The sequence below is a fragment of the Anopheles moucheti genome, chromosome 2 (genome assembly GCF_943734755.1).
Source record: "Anopheles moucheti chromosome 2, idAnoMoucSN_F20_07, whole genome shotgun sequence".
In the NCBI taxonomy this organism is placed as follows: domain Eukaryota; kingdom Metazoa; phylum Arthropoda; class Insecta; order Diptera; family Culicidae; genus Anopheles; species Anopheles moucheti.
The window spans coordinates 46934615-46957828 of record NC_069140.1 but is presented as its reverse complement, the minus strand read 5'-3'; the positions used below and the strand labels follow the sequence as shown (position 1 = coordinate 46957828).

The following is a 23214-nucleotide window of genomic DNA, read 5'->3' as shown; positions in this document are numbered from 1 at the left end:
CAACATTTGCTTAATGCACGACACGTATTTATGATTGCAGAGCAACAATAAAGTTATTACATTTTGTTTTGTTAACTTCGCGTAACCGTCCAATTAAAATTTCCGAAATGTTGGACCAAACGCTTCGTTTCTTCGAAAACGCTTCAAAGCGTTGCACATTTTGTCCGTTGATCTACTCACGATTTCCAAACAAAGTTGGGACGTCAATGACACCATTGATGCAGAATTGTGATTCAGAAATTTGTTGCATTTTACTTCAAAACATGATTAAAATTTAAAATGAAAGTGTATTTAAATTTCGAACAAATCGGTTTCGATTCCACTTCTTGTTCGAAAACAATTCGAGCCTCGATTTCGAATCGGGTTTTTCGAACACTGTCGGCTGTTTCCCAGCTGTCAACCTGCTGACAGCTGTCAAACTCTTTTGCCTCCACATTTTTCCGTGTTAAGCACGTTCGCGTTTTCTGCGTACAGAATTTCATCGAAAAAATGGGTTTCGCCAACTTGTGGTACTCGCATCCGCGTAAATATGGACAGGGCTCGCGTTTCTGGTGAGTTTGAAGCCGGATTGCTCGGTTTCCGGCGTGAAAACCGGGGCTTCCGACGCGTTTGCGGTTCCTGTGCACGTGTACTGCCGCTTCGCCATGTTGGGCGTTCCGGTGGAATAAATAGCGAGCCTTGGTGTAATTGGTGTTCTGGTCCGTTCTTATTTCAGCCGTGCCTGCTCCAACAACCACGGAATGATCCGAAAGTACGGTCTGAACATTTGCCGACAGTGCTTCCGCGAGTACGCCAAGGATATCGGCTTCAGGAAGGTACGTATGCGAGATGGCAGTGTATGAGTGCGGTGTTGTTGTTGATCAGTGTTTCTTAACCCGGGTCAACCGCGCGTAACCAAACGTTCCGCTTTACTGCATTGTTGTCGCACAGGGCAAAGAGATGCTAATGAAGATCTTTCTATTTGCTCTTATTTACTTCCAGCTGGATTAAATATGAGATTGTTCTCAAACGTTTCTACGCATATGACAACAAGATCGGAATATTTGCAGCTTGCTGGCAGTGAACATGCGTGGAAATGAAATCGGCAAATAAATAACGTTAAAAATCCACAAACCCCTCCATCGTATGTTGGAATTCATCATCCCGTTATGCCGAAACATATGCGAACGGTTCCATCTTGCTGGATGCTTTTCGTTGCTTTTATCCGCCCGCTTCTCCGATAATACACAACGACATAGTTCAGCTGTTTATTGAAGTTTGCTTTTTTTATTTCTGTTCGGTGATCGTAAATCACCTCAAGCGAGCTGGATACAATTTTACGAGGTGGATGGGAGTTAATTTTAGATCATCGTGTTAAACTGCACATGTTTAAACAGCTGATCACAGTGACCTGTGGCGTCCGTAGCAATCGGAACAATTTTCTAGGTCGTGTTTATTTACATTAGTTGCTTTCGAAACAATAAATCGCCGTTCGAACCGACCGCCAACGCCGGGTGTAGGTCAATAATTAGTCTCGTCGATGTCGGACCTGATATGTGCGGGCGTGTCAACACACGCAGACCTTCCATTAATTTGTACTGTCGTCGTCACCAGACGCCACCCGTTGGCAACGGTTCAATAAGCAGAGTAGTAATTTAAAAGCTTTTGCACTCCCCCTACAGGGAGGCATCTGCCCGATGCGTAACAAAACAAACAGTCTGCATTGGCCTGGTTGTTGGCATAGGCAAGGTCTTTAATCGTAGCAGAAATATGTACCTGTACATATGCAGTCAGTAAGGCTCAGGGCATTTCCAGCATGCCGCTGCAGCAGACAAACGAATAACGCTAAGCCGTCGAGTACACTCTACATGACTTTGATGCATCAGATGTTTAGTCGGTTCTGATGCAATAATGCTTTCTTAACACTGCACATGACTTTCAGTATCTATTGGCCACGATCCAAACAGTACACTGTGTAGAAGAGTGCACCTGCTTGCTCTGTGTTTGTGTGGTTTTTTTTAAATCAGCTTCTTCCTGGTGATGGGCTAAATACCATTTTCTACCAGCTGATCGATCAGTCGATCCTCGTCTGACTTACGATCAGCACATCATGCTGTATCAGCGGAAACGTACGCGTAAAGCCGTAAACTCTACCACGGCTAGCCGAAGGTGTAAACAGCGCAAGGTAATAAATCGATGGCTCAACCGACGGCATCCACGGGCGCATAAATCTTTAGATGGAAATTTAAAAGCTCTCGTCTGCGTGTCCCGGTTAATGCGGGTTTAAATAAACAGACAAAACGTAAAACCAGCGCACGAAGTTAACAGATTTACCCGCTGTGAAGTGATTAGAAGACCCATTTAGTTGTGGCACAAACAAAACAGGCGGCTAAATCGTGGATGAACAAAGGCCCGCGGAAAGTTGAACGCAAGAATGCTCCTGGTTCGGTAGAAGTCAGCTGATGATAGATTGGTTCTGAGGAGGGGTGTACCGTAATCGAAAGTGTTGCTACATGTAACGGGTGCCAACTATTATGAAACCGTACGTTAATTTTTAGTAGCATGAATTTGAGCAACGAAAACACTCGACTGAAGTTCAAGAATGCATTTTGATGCATAAAGTGTGCGTAGTAAAGGATCGTTATTGTTTTAAGAGTTCAAGAGGAATATTGGAACAAGGACCACCACTTTCATCTCTTTAGAGAATTTTGAAACAAGGAGTTAGTCTCGGGTTTTAAACCACGCACCATCCTCATTCATTAGAGTCATCTTTATAGTGAATGTTGGGCAGAAAACTTTTGCGAAAAGGATCTTAAGATGTTAGTTCAGTTCAGTTCAGTTCACCCACCTGATCATCAGCAAGAGCAGCAAGTTTTATGTTTTTGGACCGCGTTTCTATCCAATCCACAGTCTCCTTACAGAATTGATTTCGAACACTACGACAACCACTACTTTGTGCTACCGATCCACAACAAGGACCAATGGTACCGAGGATGCAACAGACAGATCAACCAGGAATGGAAGCGTATCCGCACCGAGAGGCTAAAAACGCTCGAGCGCAGTACGGAGATGCCACCCAGCCTCATCATTGCCAGTGCCGAGAACGATCGCGTGCAGGTGATCGCGCTGTGCTCCATCTCTAAAATTCCATCCTGTGCCAGACGCTGCCTGCTGGAGGTGATAGTGACGCAGGAGTATCTGTACTACCTGAACATCGAGCATATCTTTGTGGCGTTGCGCGATCAGAACGTGTTTCGATCGAAGTTTCGGTTCAGCTTTACGCGCACGCTAGCGTACGGTGCGATACTGGAGCGCAACGAGCGGAAGGGTGTGTCCAAATTTATGCTTTCGAACGAACCGCAACAGTGGGTGGTAAAGCAGTACGAATCGTCCGAGGAAGAGTTGTACGCACAGCGACAAAATTGCTACTACTATTATTACTACAACGAGGAGGAAGACGACGACACGTACCAGGATTATTACAGCTGTAAAAAGCGAGTTGCTTACGATGTATGTACAGTTAATGCGAAATCATCACCTATCATCTTATGTCGCGAGTTTCCTGTGTTTAATTTTCCCCGCTATATTTCAGGGTCCACCGCCACCGACTTCGAATGAACCGTACTTTGTGGTACCGATCCATCGGCATCCGGACCTGAAGGAGCAGTGCGTCCGGTTGATCAACACCGAGTGGCCCCGCTCCCGGATGGCTCGGTTTTGGAGCTTCGAAACATCCACCGACACGCTACCGATCACGTTCGTACTGACGCAGCTGATCGACGAAACGACGACCGTGCTCGGGCACGCCAAAGTTTCCCCCGTGCCGGCAGACGATACGTCGGCGTATGTGGAATCGGTCGTGGTGGATTATCGCTATCGGGGCCGTGGCATCGGCACGCACCTGATGGAGGAGATAGAGAAGTACTGCAAGGTGGTGATGAACATTAATCACATGTACATTGCCACCGATGGGCAGGAGGTGTTTTATGCCAAACTTGGCTACATCTTCTGCAAGGCGATCAACATCTTCGGTACGCGGTCGACGCGAAACACCGTCAGCAAGAAGCACTGGATGCGGAAGGTTCTCTCCGATTGGGAACCGTATCCGATGGGCTACGGGGACGAGATACCGTGCGATCCGGTTGGTACCGTGGTGGAGGCGGACGTTGGTCCACCGCAGGAGAAGCTGTGCGTGGATCAGCTCATCTGGAACATCCGCAACATCGTGTACAACCAGACAAACATGACGTTCCGGAAGACCAAGGGGGACGAAATAGTGTACGACTTGTTGCTTAAAATGCATGCCATTTAAACAAACTTGTAGCAATTGAATTACCGAAACGAGGGCGCATAATAAAGATTAAACGAAACGCGCGTACTTGCGGCCGCGGCCATATTTGATTCGCGGTGGCGAGCAAAAGCTGTCAACAACGAGTGTGGGGGCGAATACTTAATCCAACCGCTCACTATTTTCGCCCGCTTGTCAAACGCAATTCAAATCGATGATTAGCCATCATGCGCCTGAAATACGCACACAAAGCAAACAACAAAAAAAAAACGGAAAGCGGTTGGATTAATACGTTTTAGCAAAAATTTTCATTCCCAACAGCAAGGAAGTTAGTGGCGTCGAAAGGTACGTCGTGCGTGAGAAAAGAAGAAAATAAAGTTTGGAGGGCATTGCATTGCACGCTGAATGGTGTTTTGTTAGCAACAGATCATAGCACGCTGCAAAAGAACGTTAGGAACAACTTACTGTTGGGCGCAAACAGTAAAAAACAAGTCGTGATCTTGTATCGGAGGTGTGCTACATCAGCAGCAATGTTTGGCAACGAACGGCTGAACGGTACCACCAGCGACCGCGGTACGACCAAATGCCAGAAAGAACCGTCCAACGATCAGGACACCGCTTCCACCTCTACCCTACCGACCGGGACAACCCTTGCAACCGATTCGAGACCATCGTTCGCGTCCGTCTTTACGATCGAAAGCATTCTGGGGCTTAATCAGGACACGCTCACCCACAAAGCGGGCACCCTGAACGAGAAGTTGCTCTCTCCCGTGCCGCAACGGTTGGACGGTACGGCCTACGAGCTGGAACACACCAAGCAGACTCTGTCGAACTATTTCCGCTGTGCTGGGGCCGGCACGCTGCACCTTCCCACCACATCCGACGCGAACATGCTGTCGACAAACATTCTCGGAAGTGAGTAAACGACGTGACACGAAGGTTATCAGTGCTGGACATTAATTCCACTTCGTCCTCGTTCCTTTTCTTTCCAGTAGCATATCCATCGTCCTGCCACAGTTACCTGCAGCCGGACCTGTTTGCGGCCCATCTGCACCAGCAGGTCGGTCTCGTGGCGTGCAACGGCAACTTTCGGCCGCGGTACCCTTTCCTGAACGCGGACTCGCACATCAAGCGAAAGCGCCGGCATCGGACCATTTTCACCGAGGAGCAGCTGGAGCAGTTGGAGGCCACGTTCGACAAGACGCACTACCCGGACGTGCTGCTGCGGGAAAAGCTGGCAATCAAGGTAGACCTCAAGGAGGAGCGGGTCGAGGTAAGGGCAATCATTTACGGTGTGGTGTTTATAATTTTTTGGAACCTTCCGGACTGCATAACAAGCACACTTGTTTGATTGTGCCGACGCGGCGCAATAATAATGAATTCGATAAATTCGAGTCGACGGCAAAAAGTTGCAATTTCCGGCACCCACTCAAAACGCGCCTTGGAGCAGCGCCTTTTTCACCGGAAGCTACCACCAACTGCTGTAGAAGCAGTATATTGATTTCGTCTCTCTCTCTTTCTCTCTCTTTCACCCACCCCCATTCTGTTCCGGATTTGTCACGCAACGGTTGTGGGTTGTAGGTTTGGTTCAAGAATCGGCGCGCCAAATGGCGAAAGCAGAAGCGGGAGGAACAGGAACAGTTTTCCAACTACGAAATCAATAACAAAATTAGAAAACTCATCAACATCCCGGTGTCGGCACAGGAAAAGCTTCGCCAGCTGCAGACCGGCATCTTTACCAAGGACAAACAACTGTTGCCGAAATGTGACGAGCTGAGCAACAGCAACAGTGATGCGTCGGATGTGGAGGTGGTATGATAAATTGTAGCGGACGCGAAACGATGTCCCCACGGCAGACAACGGAAGTACCCCAAAGGAGGAGAAGAAGCGAAATAGGAGGGGGAAAGGGGAATGGTGCTTTTTTTGTTGAGTGGAGTATAGGCCGAACTGGGGAGACGGCTTTTCGGGGTGTATTGGGATATTAAATGTAAGGTTAGACATGGTAGAGTAACATTTAAAATGTAGAACCCACCAAAAACTGAGGTTGGGTGAACATGACACACGCTAAGCAATTGGAGTGAATGCTCTAGGATTTAATCGTAAAACTCTGCCCCCATTTTTTCCCAGTTGTATATTAATGCATCGATGTTTGGTGTTTTGCTTGACTGTATTCTTAACGCCAGTAGTCAACTCGTTCGAGACCACGACAAGCACTAGCACTTAGCTACTGACAGTGACAGCAAGTGTCATTCTTCTAATCATAGTATATAGTAAGTGGGTTAAAGTAGTATGCTGGACGGCAATAAGTTATTTATTTTCCATGACTTACATAGTTTGAGCTTGAGGATTATTATTTTCGAGAAGTTTGAGATACAAATTTAGGTAAAATATGGTGGAAAATGAATGTAAATTATATGATCGTATTTTATTTACTAACCAGTTTGTATACGATACACAAACCACGATCAAATTTAAATCAAAACTGACTCGCCGGCAGATCGAACGATCTACTACGTTATACGAGCTTAAACGATATCGTATGCAAACACGTGTCGTTTCGTCGTGTTTACGCACGCGAGGCACGTTTTAAGCGTTTAACCAAGAAACATCATAAACTAATCAAACAAAATAATTAGCTAATGGAACCCCCCGTGTGTGATACCGGGTTTTCAATCCCCGTCCCCAATGACACGGCCCGCTTCGAACAGATTAACTTATAAACCCCGGTCGGTGAAAGAAGCTGCATAAATCATGGCGCAACGTGTAAGCATCAGCAGCAGTAGCTATCGTGCAATACTTTAATAATTGATATCGCATTCTTTGCAACAGTTCCGTGTTTGAAACAAAACAAAAACGAAAAAAACGGGCGGGTTTGAGTAGTGTAAAAAAACGGATAAAGAAATAGGAAACCTCACGACATACGAAGACGAAAAAGGTTGCAAATTTGGGTGGAATGTCTTTAGTAGACCACGCGGTGAGCACACCGTTGTGGAGAGGTCGATTAAAAGCGATAATGCTGTTTAGCGTAATGCATAACTTTGGGCGTTTTTTAATGAAGGTAATTGCTTTGAACAGTCCGCCTACATAACTGTGTGAAAAAATTAATTACTTTTGGATGGATTTATTTGTCCCTTTTTTAATCAGGTTGACACAGACGGTTGCTATGCTATCGAAAGCTTAAAAGAAATCCCTTTTCTTTCTTTTCATTTTTTTTCAACGCGTTTAGTTCATGAAGGACAGACTGGCCGTATTGCTTAAGCTATTGCAACGTTATTTATACCCCTGCTCAAGCAAACCCCTTCCCTACTGTGTGGCACAAGTAACACAGAAGGAATACACGCTTTGAAAAGGAAAAGCGCCTAAATGTATGCATTTCGCTCAACAAAGAGCGCCCATGCTATCTGCTGCTTCACAACGTCGTATAGCAAGCGGGATTGCAATATTCCTCCGCCTACTGCCTGCCTAATGCAGCTTCGTCTTGTATGTATGTATGTATATGTATGTGTGTTTATGTTTGGGTGGGTATGCGTGTGTGTGTGAGTGAGTGTTCGTTTTTTTTTTTCGTTGGCACGTTATTTGAAATGTTTCCGGGATGTCAATTTTTGACGTGAAACTTACTGAACCAGGGGAGTATGGCTAAAATACAACCAACACATAATAACAAAATAATCCGAAAGCAAAAAATCTACGTATTGTGCAAGAATAAAACCCCGTCCCCCTCTTAACTGTGCGAAAACCCTTCAATAAACCCGTCTACTAACCGATAAAATAGTAACCGCTTGTGTATTGTGTGCGAGTTTCTCCATTCTCCTGACGATTTATTAAAGCCCATACTTGCCTTAGTTTTCGTCACTTCCTTTAAAGGCGTTCGTGCGAAGCGCACTCAAAATCATCAAACAAACAATCAGCAACAGATGACCAATCCATCCGGATGGGTAAGTTTTACTGTGCTAATACCCTTTACCGAGACGCCGTATCCCCGTCAACCGTGATGACAGTGCCCGATACCTCCAGGACCCGATCCCCTTGCTTTGCCAGTAATAGATTCGATAAATATTTAATGCGACCCTACTCGCGTCGGAATAGCCTTCGAAAGGTTCGTAATCGCAGGGACACAGGTCTGGCTTTCATTGTGACCGATCGCAGCCCTTATCGCTAGCAGGCGCCAACACCAAGGGTTGGACACAGTTCTCGGAAGGCGTACATGAGGAGAAAATCGCAAGCAAATTGACGAATGAAAGAGATTTCCTTTACGATGGTATTTAATTTGATTTTCCCCAAATTTCCTTCCCGTGCGCTTTGGTGTTCGATATTCATGGATGAAATCTTCCTGAAGAAATGGTTTTTGTTTTGGTTGTGCTCTGTTTGTGCGAGTCCGGCACGGTAGTAGTGCTATTGATTCGGTTGCATTTTTAGCTCCGATATTCCCCAAATTAGTTAAAAGCGTTCCCATCGCAAGCGACACAATATCCCGGCGGCATATTTGCGCGGATGGTGATAATGAAATATTGAAAGGTCTGTGAATTATGATTTGTTGTTTTTCCTACACTTTTTATTTACACCAACCCGGAGGCACTTTTCGCAATTCAATTATCCCAGTCGGTGGGAACATTCGGCATCATCATCTACCGAAACCGTGTGGGTGCTAACAGCATCATATCAATTCACTGAACATCAGTTTCACTTTAGTTGGAGCATAATCCTTTTACCATCCTGTTCCAGCTGCCACACTCGTTTGCCGTGTCCCGGAATCTATTCCACCTCGCTCCCAAAAAAACATGCGCTACATTATACAGTACCATCTTGCCAAATCTCACCCGAACACGACCGTGCCGAGCGCGCAAACCGTCCGACGACAGCAACCATCTATCGTCGATCAAGTAGATTTCGGAACGATGATTGAATGTCGATAAATATGTTTCCGAACCATCCGACGAGATTACACAGAACCGGCGATTTACGCACCGATTTCCAGCGCACAACGCAAGTCACAAATAAACAGACCAGCACCCCAGTCGATTCCGGGTACGGCAAAGAGCGCGGTGTTTTTCTTTGCCATCCATTAAACTTCATCAAACAGTCTTCCGCCGGGGGGGCGAGCAGAAGATCAATATAACGAGACGTTTGCGTGGTTGATCGATTTAACTTATCCTTCTATTGACATGCATTGTGTGGGTTTTGCTAGTGAGCTTCAAAAATAACCCTTTCAATCATTTCACCACCTTGCCGGGCGGATAAATCGGATTTAATATTAAATTTAAGCCTTAGGGCCTAATGGTATGTTTCGTATCTGTTCTGCTGTTAATGATGGTTAAGGAAGAATATAAAATAATTCAAAACAGTATGGCTGCGAGTACAAGCAGCGTGAAGGGAACCATGTTTATCCCACAAAATAGCTACTAGAAACCTTGATTTTGATCATAAATGTAAGATTTCGAATTTGTACAGTAATTATAAATTGTTCGTATTGCATACATTTAGGAGTTTTTCCTAATACTCTGCTTATGTATTGCGGGTTGAAGTATGCAATCCGCACGGCAAAATCGCCTCAATGTTAGTAGTCTTGTAAGCAGAAGATAATGAGCTCATGATGAAGTAGAGCTAATGAAGTGGAATCGCTAATGGCCGATGGAAGAATTATAGAAGGAAGAGCGATTATTACTGTCTCTCAGCGTGTCTTCTTGGCTGGTTGTGGTCCTATTATATGCACCTAAAGGTAGGCACAAATGTTTGCAGCAATTTTTTTCTGACAAGAATGATCAAATACATGAGGTGTAGCTCATGCAGTCAGGCACAATAGGGCGCTACGTCAAGCAGAAGGGTGTATACCTTAAGTAGTTATGAGTCCATGAAACTATTCAATCCACTAAATAAAAGACAACAAGAGCATCAATGCTGGGACGCGGACAACCTTGCAGCCCTTCTTGTAAATGGATGTCAGCAAGGTGAGCTTCCCGGAGACTGGGAAGTTATCAGAGTGAAGGGATTCACGAAAAGTTGTGGTAACTGATTCAGTACAACGCTTCTGTCCAATGGTTGTTAAAATCCATCTCATAGAGCCCGTGACGGGTGTTATACGTACCTTAATGTATTAAATATATCACTTAATATCGAGGAGGCAGCGGCGGATCAAACGGTAGGCGGAGTAGGCGGTCGCCTAGGGCCTCGTCGTGTTGGGGGCCCCAAACAACTTGTGCCGATTGTGCGATTTTTGGAAATTTAGCAGCAGAGTTAATTTATAGCATAAAATCTAATTAAAAAGGTAGAAAATTGGCTATCCTTGGTTAGATAATTTGTTTTTATTTGATTAGCTATATCGGCCCGGTTACACGGCTACGCAAGAGAAGTATGCAGTGTATTCAAACTCCTTCTTCTTTATCGGCCCGACATCTTTAGGATGTTTAAGCCTACCATTTCTATTTTTTTTACTTTATTTACCCGTAGGATAGTCAGTGCTACGTACGGAGGTTTGGTGGTCGAAATGAATCTTTTCCGTGGTCCTGTCTTGTACAGACCGACTGCGCTACCAATACACCATCTGGCCGCCCCGTGAACCCTTATATGCCCTTTTACTTCAACCTATTCATGTATTCTATTTCTTAAACGGGATTTTTTCATCTGCTCGTAAATGATCCTACCGTTAGATGCTAGAATAGAAACCATGCTTGTTTTCACTTCCGCAATATTCGCAAGCTATTGCCATTGCGATACTCGTGGTGTGGTATTGTTTTCTCTCCCCGATTGAACCGTGAAAATGTCCAGCCTACGTGTTTTGAAACATTATTGTGGTGGAGTATTGTGTTTAGTATTTCGATTGTCACAATTTCTGCAAGTTTGCAAGCCGGTAATGATGTTATTACCGACACAATCTGTCAGTGTATTACGAAATAGCTAGCATTGTCATAGCATATGAATAAAATCAAATTGCAATCATTAGAACTTTCTTTTTCGTTCGATATTTGATACTTCATGGTTCTTGGAATACCATTTCTGTCTTTCTTGATTATTACTTATTCGAAGTTGGATTGTAGGTCCAGCTTATGTCCACCCATCCCAAACTGTCCAAACACTTCATCATATCCCCGTGTAGAATACTGTTCAAACTACATTGTTGTAATCTCGGAAACATATGCATCGTTGTTAGACTGAAATGGTTTTAAAATTTCCAATTCGAAATCCATACGGTTGAAGATCATCACTGCGAAATCGTTGATCTAAATTAAAAAATGAACACGAAAAAAGATACTTGAAGAAATCAAGTATGCATTGATATAAAAACGATGTATTCAGTGAAGAACCTATCATAATAGTCTTGCTAAAACATTGTCGTGCGTGCTAAAAGCGGTCTCGTTTTTTGCATTGAAAACTCAGTTTGTTTGAGAAAAATTAGTGAGTGCTTTGTGGTGTTGTATCCCTATAATTTGCTACTGACTATCAAATTGTGCCTGAGGAGCACATAGTGTGTTTCATACTGATGTAAATGTGCAAGTGTAAATGTGACGAAATGATCGCAAGTGTCTTCACAATGAGCGAGATCGGCCCAGAAATTCTTGGATTTTTTGACGCACGGACAACCGACCTAAAATTGGAGCATCAAACTTAATACGCGAAAATCAAGCGAACGATCGAAATTCACATTAATATGTGCCACTAGAGTTGACAAAATGCTGACAAATTTGACCAATGACAGAATCAGCTGGGCAACTGTGAAAACCACTATGCCGTAGCCGCGCACACAATTGTTTTCAGATTTCCGATACTAGGAGAGCATGGTTTCCCAGAGGTGACATCTGCAGCTTGGGTCAACTTTGCCCATCACAATTGCTATTGCATACTATCAAACACGTGAGAACGATCGCTAATGTAAGGAAGATCAATAAAACGGAAAGCATCCTTCATTTCGCTCAAACTTTCCGTCGGTTGGTACGAAATTCCATTCTAAACCAGCTGTTTTCCGATTTCCGATACCAGGAAAGCATTCACGGCAGAGGTAGCACCTAGTACAGCAATTTTGGTCGAAAAACACCGAAAGGTATGCAATATTTAAACACTAACTTTCCCGTTGGCTGAGTAAAATTATGCAGCAATTTTGCTCAAAAACCGCCGAAAGGTATGCAATGTTTAAACACTAACTTTCCCGTTGGTCGTGAAAAATTTCTTGGAAAACTACCAGTTTTTGAATGTATAATACCAGGAGAGCATGCACGGAAGAGGTAGCTCCTGGTACAGCGCCGGAAGGTATGCAAGCAACTTGCAATGAAAAGCGCCGTAAGGTATGCAATGTTTATACACTAACTTTTCATACAAACCAGCTGTTTTCAAATTTCCGATACCAGGAGAGCATGTTGTTCAAGAGGTAACATCTTCCATCCCCCTCCCCCCCTTACCCCGCAAGATGGCAGACAAGATGGCGTTCAAGATGGCGGACAAGATGGCGGACAAGATGGCGGACAAGATGGCGGACAAGATGGCGGACAAGATGGCAGACAAGATGGCGGACAAGATGGCGGACCAAGATGGCGGACAAGATGGCGGACAAGATGGCGGACAAGATGGCGGACAAGATGGCGGACAAGATGGCGGACAAGATGGCGGACAAGATGGCGGACAAGATGGCGGACCAAGATGGCGGACAAGATGCCGGACAAGATGGCGGACAAGATGGCGGACAAGATGGCGGACAAAATGGCGGACAATATGGCGGACCAAGATGGCGGACAAGATGGCGGACCAAGATGGCGGACAAGATGGCGGACAAGATGGCGGACCAAGATGGCGGACAAGATGGCGGACAAGATGGCGGACAAGATGGCGGACAAGATGGCGGACAAGATGGCGGACAAGATGGCGGACCAAGATGGCGGACAAGATGCCGGACAAGATGGCGGCCAAGATGGCGGCCAAGATGGCGGCCAAGATGGCGGCCAAGATGGCGGTCAAGATGGTGGCCAAGATGGCGGACAAGATGGCGGACAAAATGGCGGACAATATGGCGGACCAAGATGGCAGAAAACATGGCGGCCAAGATGGTGGACAAGTTGGCAGACAAGATGGCGGACAAGATGGCGGACAAGATGGCGGCCAAGATGGCGGCCAAGATGGCGGCCAAGATGGCGGACAAGATGGCGGACACAAGATGGCGGACACAAGATGGCGGACAAGATGGCGGACAAGATGGCGGACACAATATGGCGGCCAAGATGGCGGCCAAGATGGCGGACAAGATGGCTGACACAAGATGGAGGACACAAGATGGCGGACAAGATGGCGGACAAGATGGCGGACAAGATGGCTGACACAAGATGGCGGACACAAGATGGCGGACAAGATGGCGGACAAGATGGCGAACAAGATGGCGGACAAGATGGCGGCCAAGATGGCGGCCAAGATGGCGGCCAAGATGGCGGACAAGATGGCGGACACAAGATGGCGGACACAAGATGGCGGACAAGATGGCGGACAAGATGGCGGACACAATATGGCGGACAAGATGGCGGCCAAGATGGCGGACACAAGATGGCGGACAAGATGGCGGACAAGATGGCGGACACAAGATGGCGGACAACATGGCGGACAAGATGGCGGACACAAGATGGCGGACAAGATGGTGGACAAGATGGCGGACAAGATGGCTGACACAAGATGGCGGACACAAGATGGCGGACAAGATGGCGGACAAGATGGCGGACAAGATGGCGGACAAGATGGCGGCCAAGATGGAGGACACAAGATGGCGGACAATATGGTGGCCAAGATGGCGGACAAGATGGCGGACACAAGATGGCGGACAAGATGGCGGACAAGATGGCGGACACAAGATGGCGGACAACATGGCGGACAAGATGGCGGACACAAAATGGCGGCCAAGATGGCGGACAAGATGGCGGCCAAGATGGCGGACAAGATGGCTGACACAAGATGGCGATAACAAGATTACGGCCAAGATGGCGGACAAGATGGCGGACAAGATGGCGGCCAAGATGGCGGACAAGATGGCTGACACAAGATGGCGGACACAAGATGGCGGACAAGATGGCGGACAAGATGGCTGACACAAGATGGCGGACACAAGATGGCGGCCAAGATGGCGGACAAGATGGCGAACAAGATGGCGGACAAGATGGCGAACAAGATGGCGGACAAGATGGCGGACAAGATGGCGGACAAGATGGCGGACAAGATGGCGGACAAGATGGAGGACAAGATGGAGGACACAAGATGGCGGACAAGATGGCGGACACAAGATGGCAGACAAGATGGCGGACAAGATGGCGGACACAAGATGGCAGACAAGATGGCGTTCAAGATGGCGGACAAGATGGCGGACAAGATGGCGGACAAGATGGCGGACAAGATGGCGGACAAGATGGCGGACAAGATGGCGGACAAGATGGCGGACAAGATGGCGGACCAAGATGGCGGACAAGATGGCGGACAAGATGGCGGACAAGATGGCGGACAAGATGGCGGACAAGATGGCGGACAAGATGGCGGACAAGATGGCGGACAAGATGGCGGACCAAGATGGCGGACAAGATGCCGGACAAGATGGCGGACAAGATGGCGGACAAGATGGCGGACAAAATGGCGGACAATATGGCGGACCAAGATGGCGGACCAAGATGGCGGACAAGATGGCGGACAAGATGGCGGACAAGATGGCGGACCAAGATGGCGGACAAGATGGCGGACAAGATGGCGGACAAGATGGCGGACAAGATGGCGGACAAGATGGCGGACAAGATGGCGGACAAGATGGCGGACCAAGATGGCGGACAAGATGCCGGACAAGATGGCGGACAAGATGGCGGCCAAGATGGCGGCCAAGATGGCGGCCAAGATGGCGGTCAAGATGGTGGCCAAGATGGCGGACAAGATGGCGGACAAAATGGCGGACAATATGGCGGACCAAGATGGCAGAAAACATGGCGGCCAAGATGGTGGACAAGTTGGCAGACAAGATGGCGGACAAGATGGCGGACAAGATGGCGGCCAAGATGGCGGCCAAGATGGCGGCCAAGATGGCGGACAAGATGGCGGACACAAGATGGCGGACACAAGATGGCGGACAAGATGGCGGACAAGATGGCGGACACAATATGGCGGCCAAGATGGCGGACAAGATGGCGGCCAAGATGGCGGACAAGATGGCTGACAAGATTGCGGACACAAGATGGCGGACAAGATGGCGGACAAGATGGCTGACACAAGATGGCGGACACAAGATGGCGGCCAAGATGGCGGACAAGATGGCGGCCAAGATGGCGGACAAGATGGCGGCCAAGATGGCGGCCAAGATGGCGGACAAGATGGCGGACACAAGATGGCGGACACAAGATGGCGGACAAGATGGCGGACAAGATGGCGGACACAATATGGCGGACAAGATGGCGGCCAAGATGGCGGACACAAGATGGCGGACAAGATGGCGGACAAGATGGCGGACACAAGATGGCGGACAACATGGCGGACAAGATGGCGGACACAAGATGGCGGACAAGATGGCGGACAAGATGGCGGACACAAGATGGCGGACAAGATGGCGGACACAAGATGGCGGCCAAGATGGCGGCCAAGATGGCGGACAAGATGGCGGACAAGATGGCGGACAAGATGGCTGACACAAGATGGCGGACACAAGATGGCGGACAAGATGGTGGACAAGATGGCGGACAAGATGGCTGACACAAGATGGCGGACACAAGATGGCGGACAAGATGGCGGACAAGATGGCGGACAAGATGGCGGACAAGATGGCGGCCAAGATGGCGGCCAAGATGGCGGACAAGATGGCGGACAAGATGGCGGACAAGATGGCTGACACAAGATGGCGGACACAAGATGGCGGACAAGATGGTGGACAAGATGGCGGACAAGATGGCTGACACAAGATGGCGGACACAAGATGGCGGACAAGATGGCGGACAAGATGGCGGACAAGATGGCGGACAAGATGGCGGCCAAGATGGCGGACAAGATGGCGGACACAAGATGGCGGACAAGATGGCGGACAAGATGGCGGACACAAGATGGCGGACAACATGGCGGACAAGATGGCGGACACAAAATGGCGGCCAAGATGGCGGACAAGATGGCGGCCAAGATGGCGGACAAGATGGCTGACACAAGATGGCGATAACAAGATGGCGGCCAAGATGGCGGACAAGATGGCGGACAAGATGGCGGCCAAGATGGCGGACAAGATGGCTGACACAAGATGGCGGACACAAGATGGCGGACAAGATGGCGGACAAGATGGCTGACACAAGATGGCGGACACAAGATGGCGGCCAAGATGGCGGACAAGATGGCGAACAAGATGGCGGACAAGATGGCGAACAAGATGGCGGACAAGATGGCGGACAAGATGGCGGACAAGATGGCGGACAAGATGGAGGACAAGATGGAGGACACAAGATGGCGGACAAGATGGCGGACACAAGATGGCAGACAAGATGGCGGACAAGATGGCGGACACAAGATGGCGGCCAAGATGGCGGACAAGATGGCGGACAAGATGGCGGACAAGATGGCGGCCAAGATGGCGGACAAGATGGCTGACACAAGATGGCGGACACAAGATGGCGGACCAAGATGGCGGACAAGATGGCGGACACAAGATGGCGGCCAAGATGGCGGACAAGATGGCGGACAAGATGGCGGACAAGATGGCGAACAAGATGGCGAACAAGATGGCGGACAAGATGGCGGACAAGATGGAGGACAAGATGGAGGACACAAGATGGCGGACCAAGATGGCGGACACAAGATGGCGGACAGGATGGCGGACAAGATGGCGGACACAAGATGGCGGCCAAGATGGCGGACAAGATGGCGGACAAGATGGCGGCCAAGATGGCGGACAAGATGGCTGACACAAGATGGCGGACACAAGATGGCGGCCAAGATGGCGGACAAGATGGCTGACACAAGATGGCGGACACAAGATGGCGGCCAAGATGGCGGACAAGATGGCGAACAAGATGGCGGACAAGATGGCGGACAAGATGGCGGCCAAGATGGCGGACAAGATGGCTGACACAAGATGGCGGACACAAGATGGCGGACCAAGATGGCGGACAAGATGGCGAACAAGATGGCGGACAAGATGGCGAACAAGATGGCGGACAAGATGGCGGACAAGATGGCGGACAAGATGGAGGACAAGATGGAGGACACAAGATGGCGGACAAGATGGCGGACACAAAATGGCAGACAAGATGGCGGACAAGATGGCGGACACAAGATGGCGGCCAAGATGGCGGACAAGATGGCGGACAAGATGGCGGACAAGATGGCGGACAAGATGGCGGACAAGATGGCGGACACAAGATGGCGGACAAGATGGCGGACGCAAAATGGCGGCCAAAATGGCGGACAAGATGGCGGCCAAGATGGCGGACAAGATGGCGGACAAGATGGCGGACAAGATGGCTGACACAAGATGGCGATAACAAGATGGTGAACAAGATGGCAGAAGAGATGGCGGCCAAGATGGCGGACAAGATGGCGGACAAGATGGCGGACAAGATGGCTGACACAAGATGGCGGACACAAGATGGCGGCCAGGATGGTGGTCAAGATGGCGGCCAAGATGGCGGACAAGATGGCTGACACAAGATGGCGGACAAGATGGCGGACACAAGATGGAGGACAAGATGGCGGACAAGATGGCGACCAAGATGGTGGACAAGATGGCGGACACAATATGGCGGACAAGATGGCGGCCAAGATGGCGGACACAAGATGGCGGCCAAGATGGCGGCCAAGATGGCAGACAAGATGGCTGACACAAGATGGCGGACACAAGATGGCGGACAAGATGGCAGAAAACATGGCGGCCAAGATGGTGGACAAGTTGGCAGACAAGATGGCGGACAAGATGGCGGACAAGATGGCGGCCAAGATGGCGGCCAAGATGGCGGCCAAGATGGCGGCCAAGATGGCGGACAAGATGGCGGACACAAGATGGCGGACACAAGATGGCGGACAAGATGGTGGACAAGATGGCGGACAAGATGGCGGCCAAGATGGCGGACAAAATGGCGGACACAAGATGGCGGACAAGATGGCGGACAAGATGGCGGACAAGATGGCGGACAAGATGACGGACAAGATGGCGGACAAGTTGGCGGACACAAGATGGCGGCCAAGATGGCGGACAAGATGGCGGCCAAGATGGCGGACAAGATGGCGGCCAAGATGGCGGACAAGATGGCGGACACCAGATGGCGGACAAGATGGCGGACAAGATGGTGGACAAGATGGCGGACAAGATGGCGGCCAAGATGGCGGACAAGATGGCGGACAAGATGGCGGCCAAGATGGCGGCGAAGATGGCGGACACAAGATGGCGGACACAAGATGGCGGACAAGATGGCGGACAAGATGGTGGACCAGATGGAGGACACAAGATGACGGACAAGATGGCGGACACAAGATGGCGGACAAGATGGCGGACACAAGATGGCGGACAAGATGGCGAACAAGATGGCGGACAAGATGGCGGACAAGATGGCGAACAAGATGGCGGACAAGATGGCGAACAAGATGGCGGCCAAGATGGCGGACAAGATGGCGGACAAGATGGCGAACAAGATGGCGGACAAGATGGCGGACAAGATGGCGGACAAGATGGCGAACAAGATGGCGGACACAAGATGGCGGACACAAGAAGGCGGACAAGATGGCGGACAAGATGGAGGACAGATGGCGGACACAAGATGGCGGACAAGATGGAGGACAAGATGGAGGACACAAGATGGCGGACAAGATGGCGGACACAAGATGGCGGACAAGATGGTGGACAAGATGGCGGCCAAGATGGCGGACCAGATGGCGGACAAGATGGCAGACAAGATGGCGGACACAAGATGGCGGACAAGCTGGCTGACACAAGATGGCGGACACAAGATGGCGGCCAAGATGGCGGACAAGATGGCGGACACAAGATGGCGGACACAAGAAGGCGGACAAGATGGCGGACAAGATGGTGGACACAAGATGGCGGACAAGATGGCGGACAAGATGGCGGCCAAGATGGCGGACAAGATGGCTGACACAAGATGGCGGACACAAGATGGCGGACCAAGATGGCGGACAAGATGGCGAACAAGATGGCGGACAAGATGGCGAACAAGATGGCGGACAAGACGGCGGACAAGATGGCGGACAAGATGGAGGACAAGATGGAGGACACAAGATGGCGGACAAGATGGAGGACACAAAATGGCAGACAAGATGGCGGACAAGATGGCGGACACAAGATGGCGGCCAAGATGGCGGACAAGATGGCGGACAAGATGGCGGACAAGATGGCGGACAAGATGGCGGACAAGATGGCGGACACAAGATGGCGGACAAGATGGCGGACGCAAAATGGCGGCCAAAATGGCGGACAAGATGGCGGCCAAGATGGCGGACAAGATGGCGGACAAGATGGCGGACAAGATGGCTGACACAAGATGGCGATAACAAGATGGTGGACAAGATGGCTGAAGAGATGGCGGCCAAGATGGCGGACAAGATGGCGGACAAGATGGTGGACAAGATGGCTGACACAAGATGGCGGACACAAGATGGCGGCCAAGATGGTGGTCAAGATGGCGGCCAAGATGGCGGACAAGATGGCTGACACAAGATGGCGGACAAGATGGCGGACACAAGATGGAGGACAAGATGGCGGACAAGATGGCGACCAAGATGGTGGACAAGATGGCGGACACAAGACGACGGACAAGATGGCGGACAAGATGGCGGACACAAGATGGCGGCCAAGATGGCGGCCAAGATGGCAGACAAGATGGCTGACACAAGATGGCGGACACAAGATGGCGGACAAGATGGCAGAAAACATGGCGGCCAAGATGGTGGACAAGTTGGCAGACAAGATGGCGGACAAGATGGCGGACAAGATGGCGGCCAAGATGGCGGCCAAGATGGCGGACAAGATGGCGGACACAAGATGGCGGACACAAGATGGCGGACAAGATGGTGGACAAGATGGCGGACAAGATGGCGGCCAAGATGGCGGACAAAATGGCGGACACAAGATGGCGGACAAGATGGCGGACAAGATGGCGGACACAAGATGGCGGACAAGATGACGGACAAGATGGCGGACAAGTTGGCGGACACAAGATGGCGGCCAAGATGGCGGACAAGATGGCGGCCAAGATGGCGGACAAGATGGCGGCCAAGATGGCGGACAAGATGGCGGACACCAGATGGCGGACAAGATGATGGACAAGATGGCGGACAAGATGGCGGACAAGATGGCGGCCAAGATGGCGGACAAGATGGCGGACAAGATGGCGGCCAAGATGGCGGCCAAGATGGCGGACACAAGATGGCGGACACAAGATGGCGGACAAGATGGCGGACAAGATGGTGGACAAGATGGAGGACACAAGATGACGGACAAGATGGCGGACACAAGATGGCGGACAAGATGGCGGACACAAGATGGCGGACAAGATGGCGAACAAGATGGCGGACAAGATGGCGGACAAGATGGCGAACAAGATGGCGGACAAGATGGCGAACAAGATGGCGGCCAAGATGGCGGACAAGATGGCGGACAAGATGGCGAACAAGATGGCGGACAAGATGGCGGACAAGATGGCGGACAAGATGGCGAACAAGATGGCGGACACAAGATGGCGGACACAAGAAGGCGGACAAGATGGCGGACAAGATGGAGGACAGATGGCGGACACAAGATGGCGGACAAGATGGAGGACAAGATGGAGGACACAAGATGGCGGACAAGATGGCGGACACAAGATGGCGGACAAGATGGTGGACAAGATGGCGGCCAAGATGGCGGACCAGATGGCGGACAAGATGGCAGACAAGATGGCAGACACAAGATGGCGGACACAAGAAGGCGGACAAGATGGCAGACAAGATGGTGGACACAAGATGGCGGACAAGATGGCGGACACAAGATGGCGGCCAAGATGGCGGATAAGATGGCTGACACAAGATGGCGGATAAGATGGCGGACACAAGATGGCGGACATGATGGAAGCCAAGATGGCGGACAAGATGGCGGACAAGATGGAGGACACAAGATGGCGGACAAGATGGCGGACACAAGATGGCGGACAAGATGGCGGACACAAGATGGCGAACAAGATGGCGGACAAGATGGCGGACAAGATGGCGGACAAGATGGCAGACAAGACGGCGGCCGAGATGGCGGACAAGATGGCAGACAAGATGGCAGACAAGATGGCGGACACAAGATGGCGGACAAGATGGCGGCCAAGATGGCGGACAAGATGGCAGACAAGATGGCGGCCAAGATGGCGGACAAGATGGCGGACAAGATGGAGGACACAATATGGCGGACAAGATGGCAGACAAGATGGCGGACACTAAATAAAAAATATACAAAAAAATCGAAATTCACAACTTAGTAACTCGCTCATTCTGTATTGCAAATCGTACTGGACTATATTCCTGTTATCAAGACTCGGATTACAAGTTACGGTGATGAATAGATCTGGTTTGCCCAAAAGCACAAACAAATGATTATTGAATTTTGATACTGTGCCCTCATGTATCCGCTGCAACTGAGTGTTGCATGGTGAATATCCCGGAAGCACTGCGAGCGAAGCGAGCGAAGGTACAGTTTCCAATCGGTTTACTTTTTCGGTAACAATCAGCGAAATTTCTTAGCAACCTGTTCCGCTCATGTAGATGTTTTAGGCGATGAACATAAATTAACGGTTGACTTCTGTGGTGAGCTCCTACTTACTGAACATTTTCAACAATCGATCATGTTTTATAGCATTCTTTGATCCATTAGGTGCAGGGCCAGGAGAGTTGCCAAAATGCTGACAAATTTGTCTAATGACCAAATCAGCTGGTCAACTGTGAAAACCACTATACCGTTGCCGGTTGTGAAAAATTTCTTCGAAAACTCCAGTTTCCGAATGTATAGTACCAGGAGAGCATCAACGGAAAAGGTAGCTCTTGGTACTGCGCCGTAAGGTATGCAATGTTTATACACTAACTTTCCTTACAAACCAGCTGTTTTGAGATTTCCGATACCAGGAAAGCATGTACTTCAAGAAGTGACCCTCAGCCACTCATACACCTGAGCCCCTGAGCCCTTGAGTGTCTGAGCCTCTGAGTTACTGAGTGACCGGCACTGAAAAAAGGCCGTTGATTAGCCGTCAGTTAGACGTCAATTAGCCGTCAATTAGTCGTCAAATAGCCGTTAATTAGCCGCTAATTAGCCGTCAAATATCTGTTAATTACACGTCGATTAGCCGTCAATTAGCCGTCAATTAGCAGTCATCACCAACCTCGTGTCACCTCCCCCCTCGTGTCACATCCCCCCTCGTGTCACCACTCACCTCCCACGTGTTACCACCTACCTCCCACGTGTCACCTCCTACCTCCCACGTGTCACCTCCCACCTCCCACTGGTCACCACCCACCTCCCACGGGTAACCACCCACCTCCCACGTGTCACCACTCACCGCCCACGTATCACCACTCACCTCCCACGGGTCACCACCCACCTCCCACGGGTCACCACCCACCTCAAACGGGTAACCACTCACCTCCCACGGGTCACCACTCACCTCCCACGGGTCACCACCCACCTCCCACGGGCCACCTCCTACGGGTCACCGCCCACCTCCCACGGGTAACCTCCCACCTCCCACGTGTCACCACTCACCTCCCACGGGTTACCACCCACGTCCCACGTGTCACCACCCACCTCCCACTGGTCAATATCCACCTCCCACGTGTCACCACCCACCTCCCACGGGTCACCACCCACCTCCCCCCTCGTGGCACCACCATCCTCCCACGTGTCACCACTCACCTCCCACGAGTCACCAACCACCTCCCACGAGTCACCAACCACCTCCCACGAGTCACCACCCACCTCCCACGAGTCACCACCCACCTCCCGCCATCATGTC

The 23214-nt window shown here is 50.0% G+C and overlaps 3 protein-coding genes across 3 annotated transcripts; all 3 read left to right on the top strand.

The window, feature by feature from the left end:
* The first annotated feature begins 416 nt into the window (after positions 1 to 416).
* LOC128297237 (40S ribosomal protein S29) lies at positions 417 to 1113 on the top strand. Its single transcript, XM_053032846.1, has 3 exons — positions 417 to 551; positions 716 to 815; positions 982 to 1113. The coding sequence occupies exons 1-3, from the start codon at positions 490 to 492 to the stop codon at positions 988 to 990; spliced, it is 171 nt and encodes a 56-aa protein (XP_052888806.1). The 5' UTR covers positions 417 to 489; the 3' UTR covers positions 991 to 1113.
* Positions 1114 to 2089: 976 nt separating this feature from the next.
* On the top strand, positions 2090 to 4452 carry LOC128297324 (uncharacterized). The gene is made up of 3 exons (XM_053032949.1): positions 2090 to 2164; positions 2890 to 3489; positions 3572 to 4452. Exons 1-3 carry the CDS (start codon positions 2090 to 2092, stop codon positions 4289 to 4291), a joined length of 1395 nt encoding a protein of 464 aa, XP_052888909.1. The 3' UTR covers positions 4292 to 4452.
* A 345-nt stretch (positions 4453 to 4797) lies between these two features.
* Positions 4798 to 6253, top strand: LOC128297325 (homeobox protein goosecoid-like). The gene is made up of 3 exons (XM_053032950.1): positions 4798 to 5182; positions 5260 to 5540; positions 5849 to 6253. The coding sequence occupies exons 1-3, from the start codon at positions 4798 to 4800 to the stop codon at positions 6083 to 6085; spliced, it is 903 nt and encodes a 300-aa protein (XP_052888910.1). The 3' UTR covers positions 6086 to 6253.
* The last annotated feature ends 16961 nt before the right edge of the window (positions 6254 to 23214 follow it).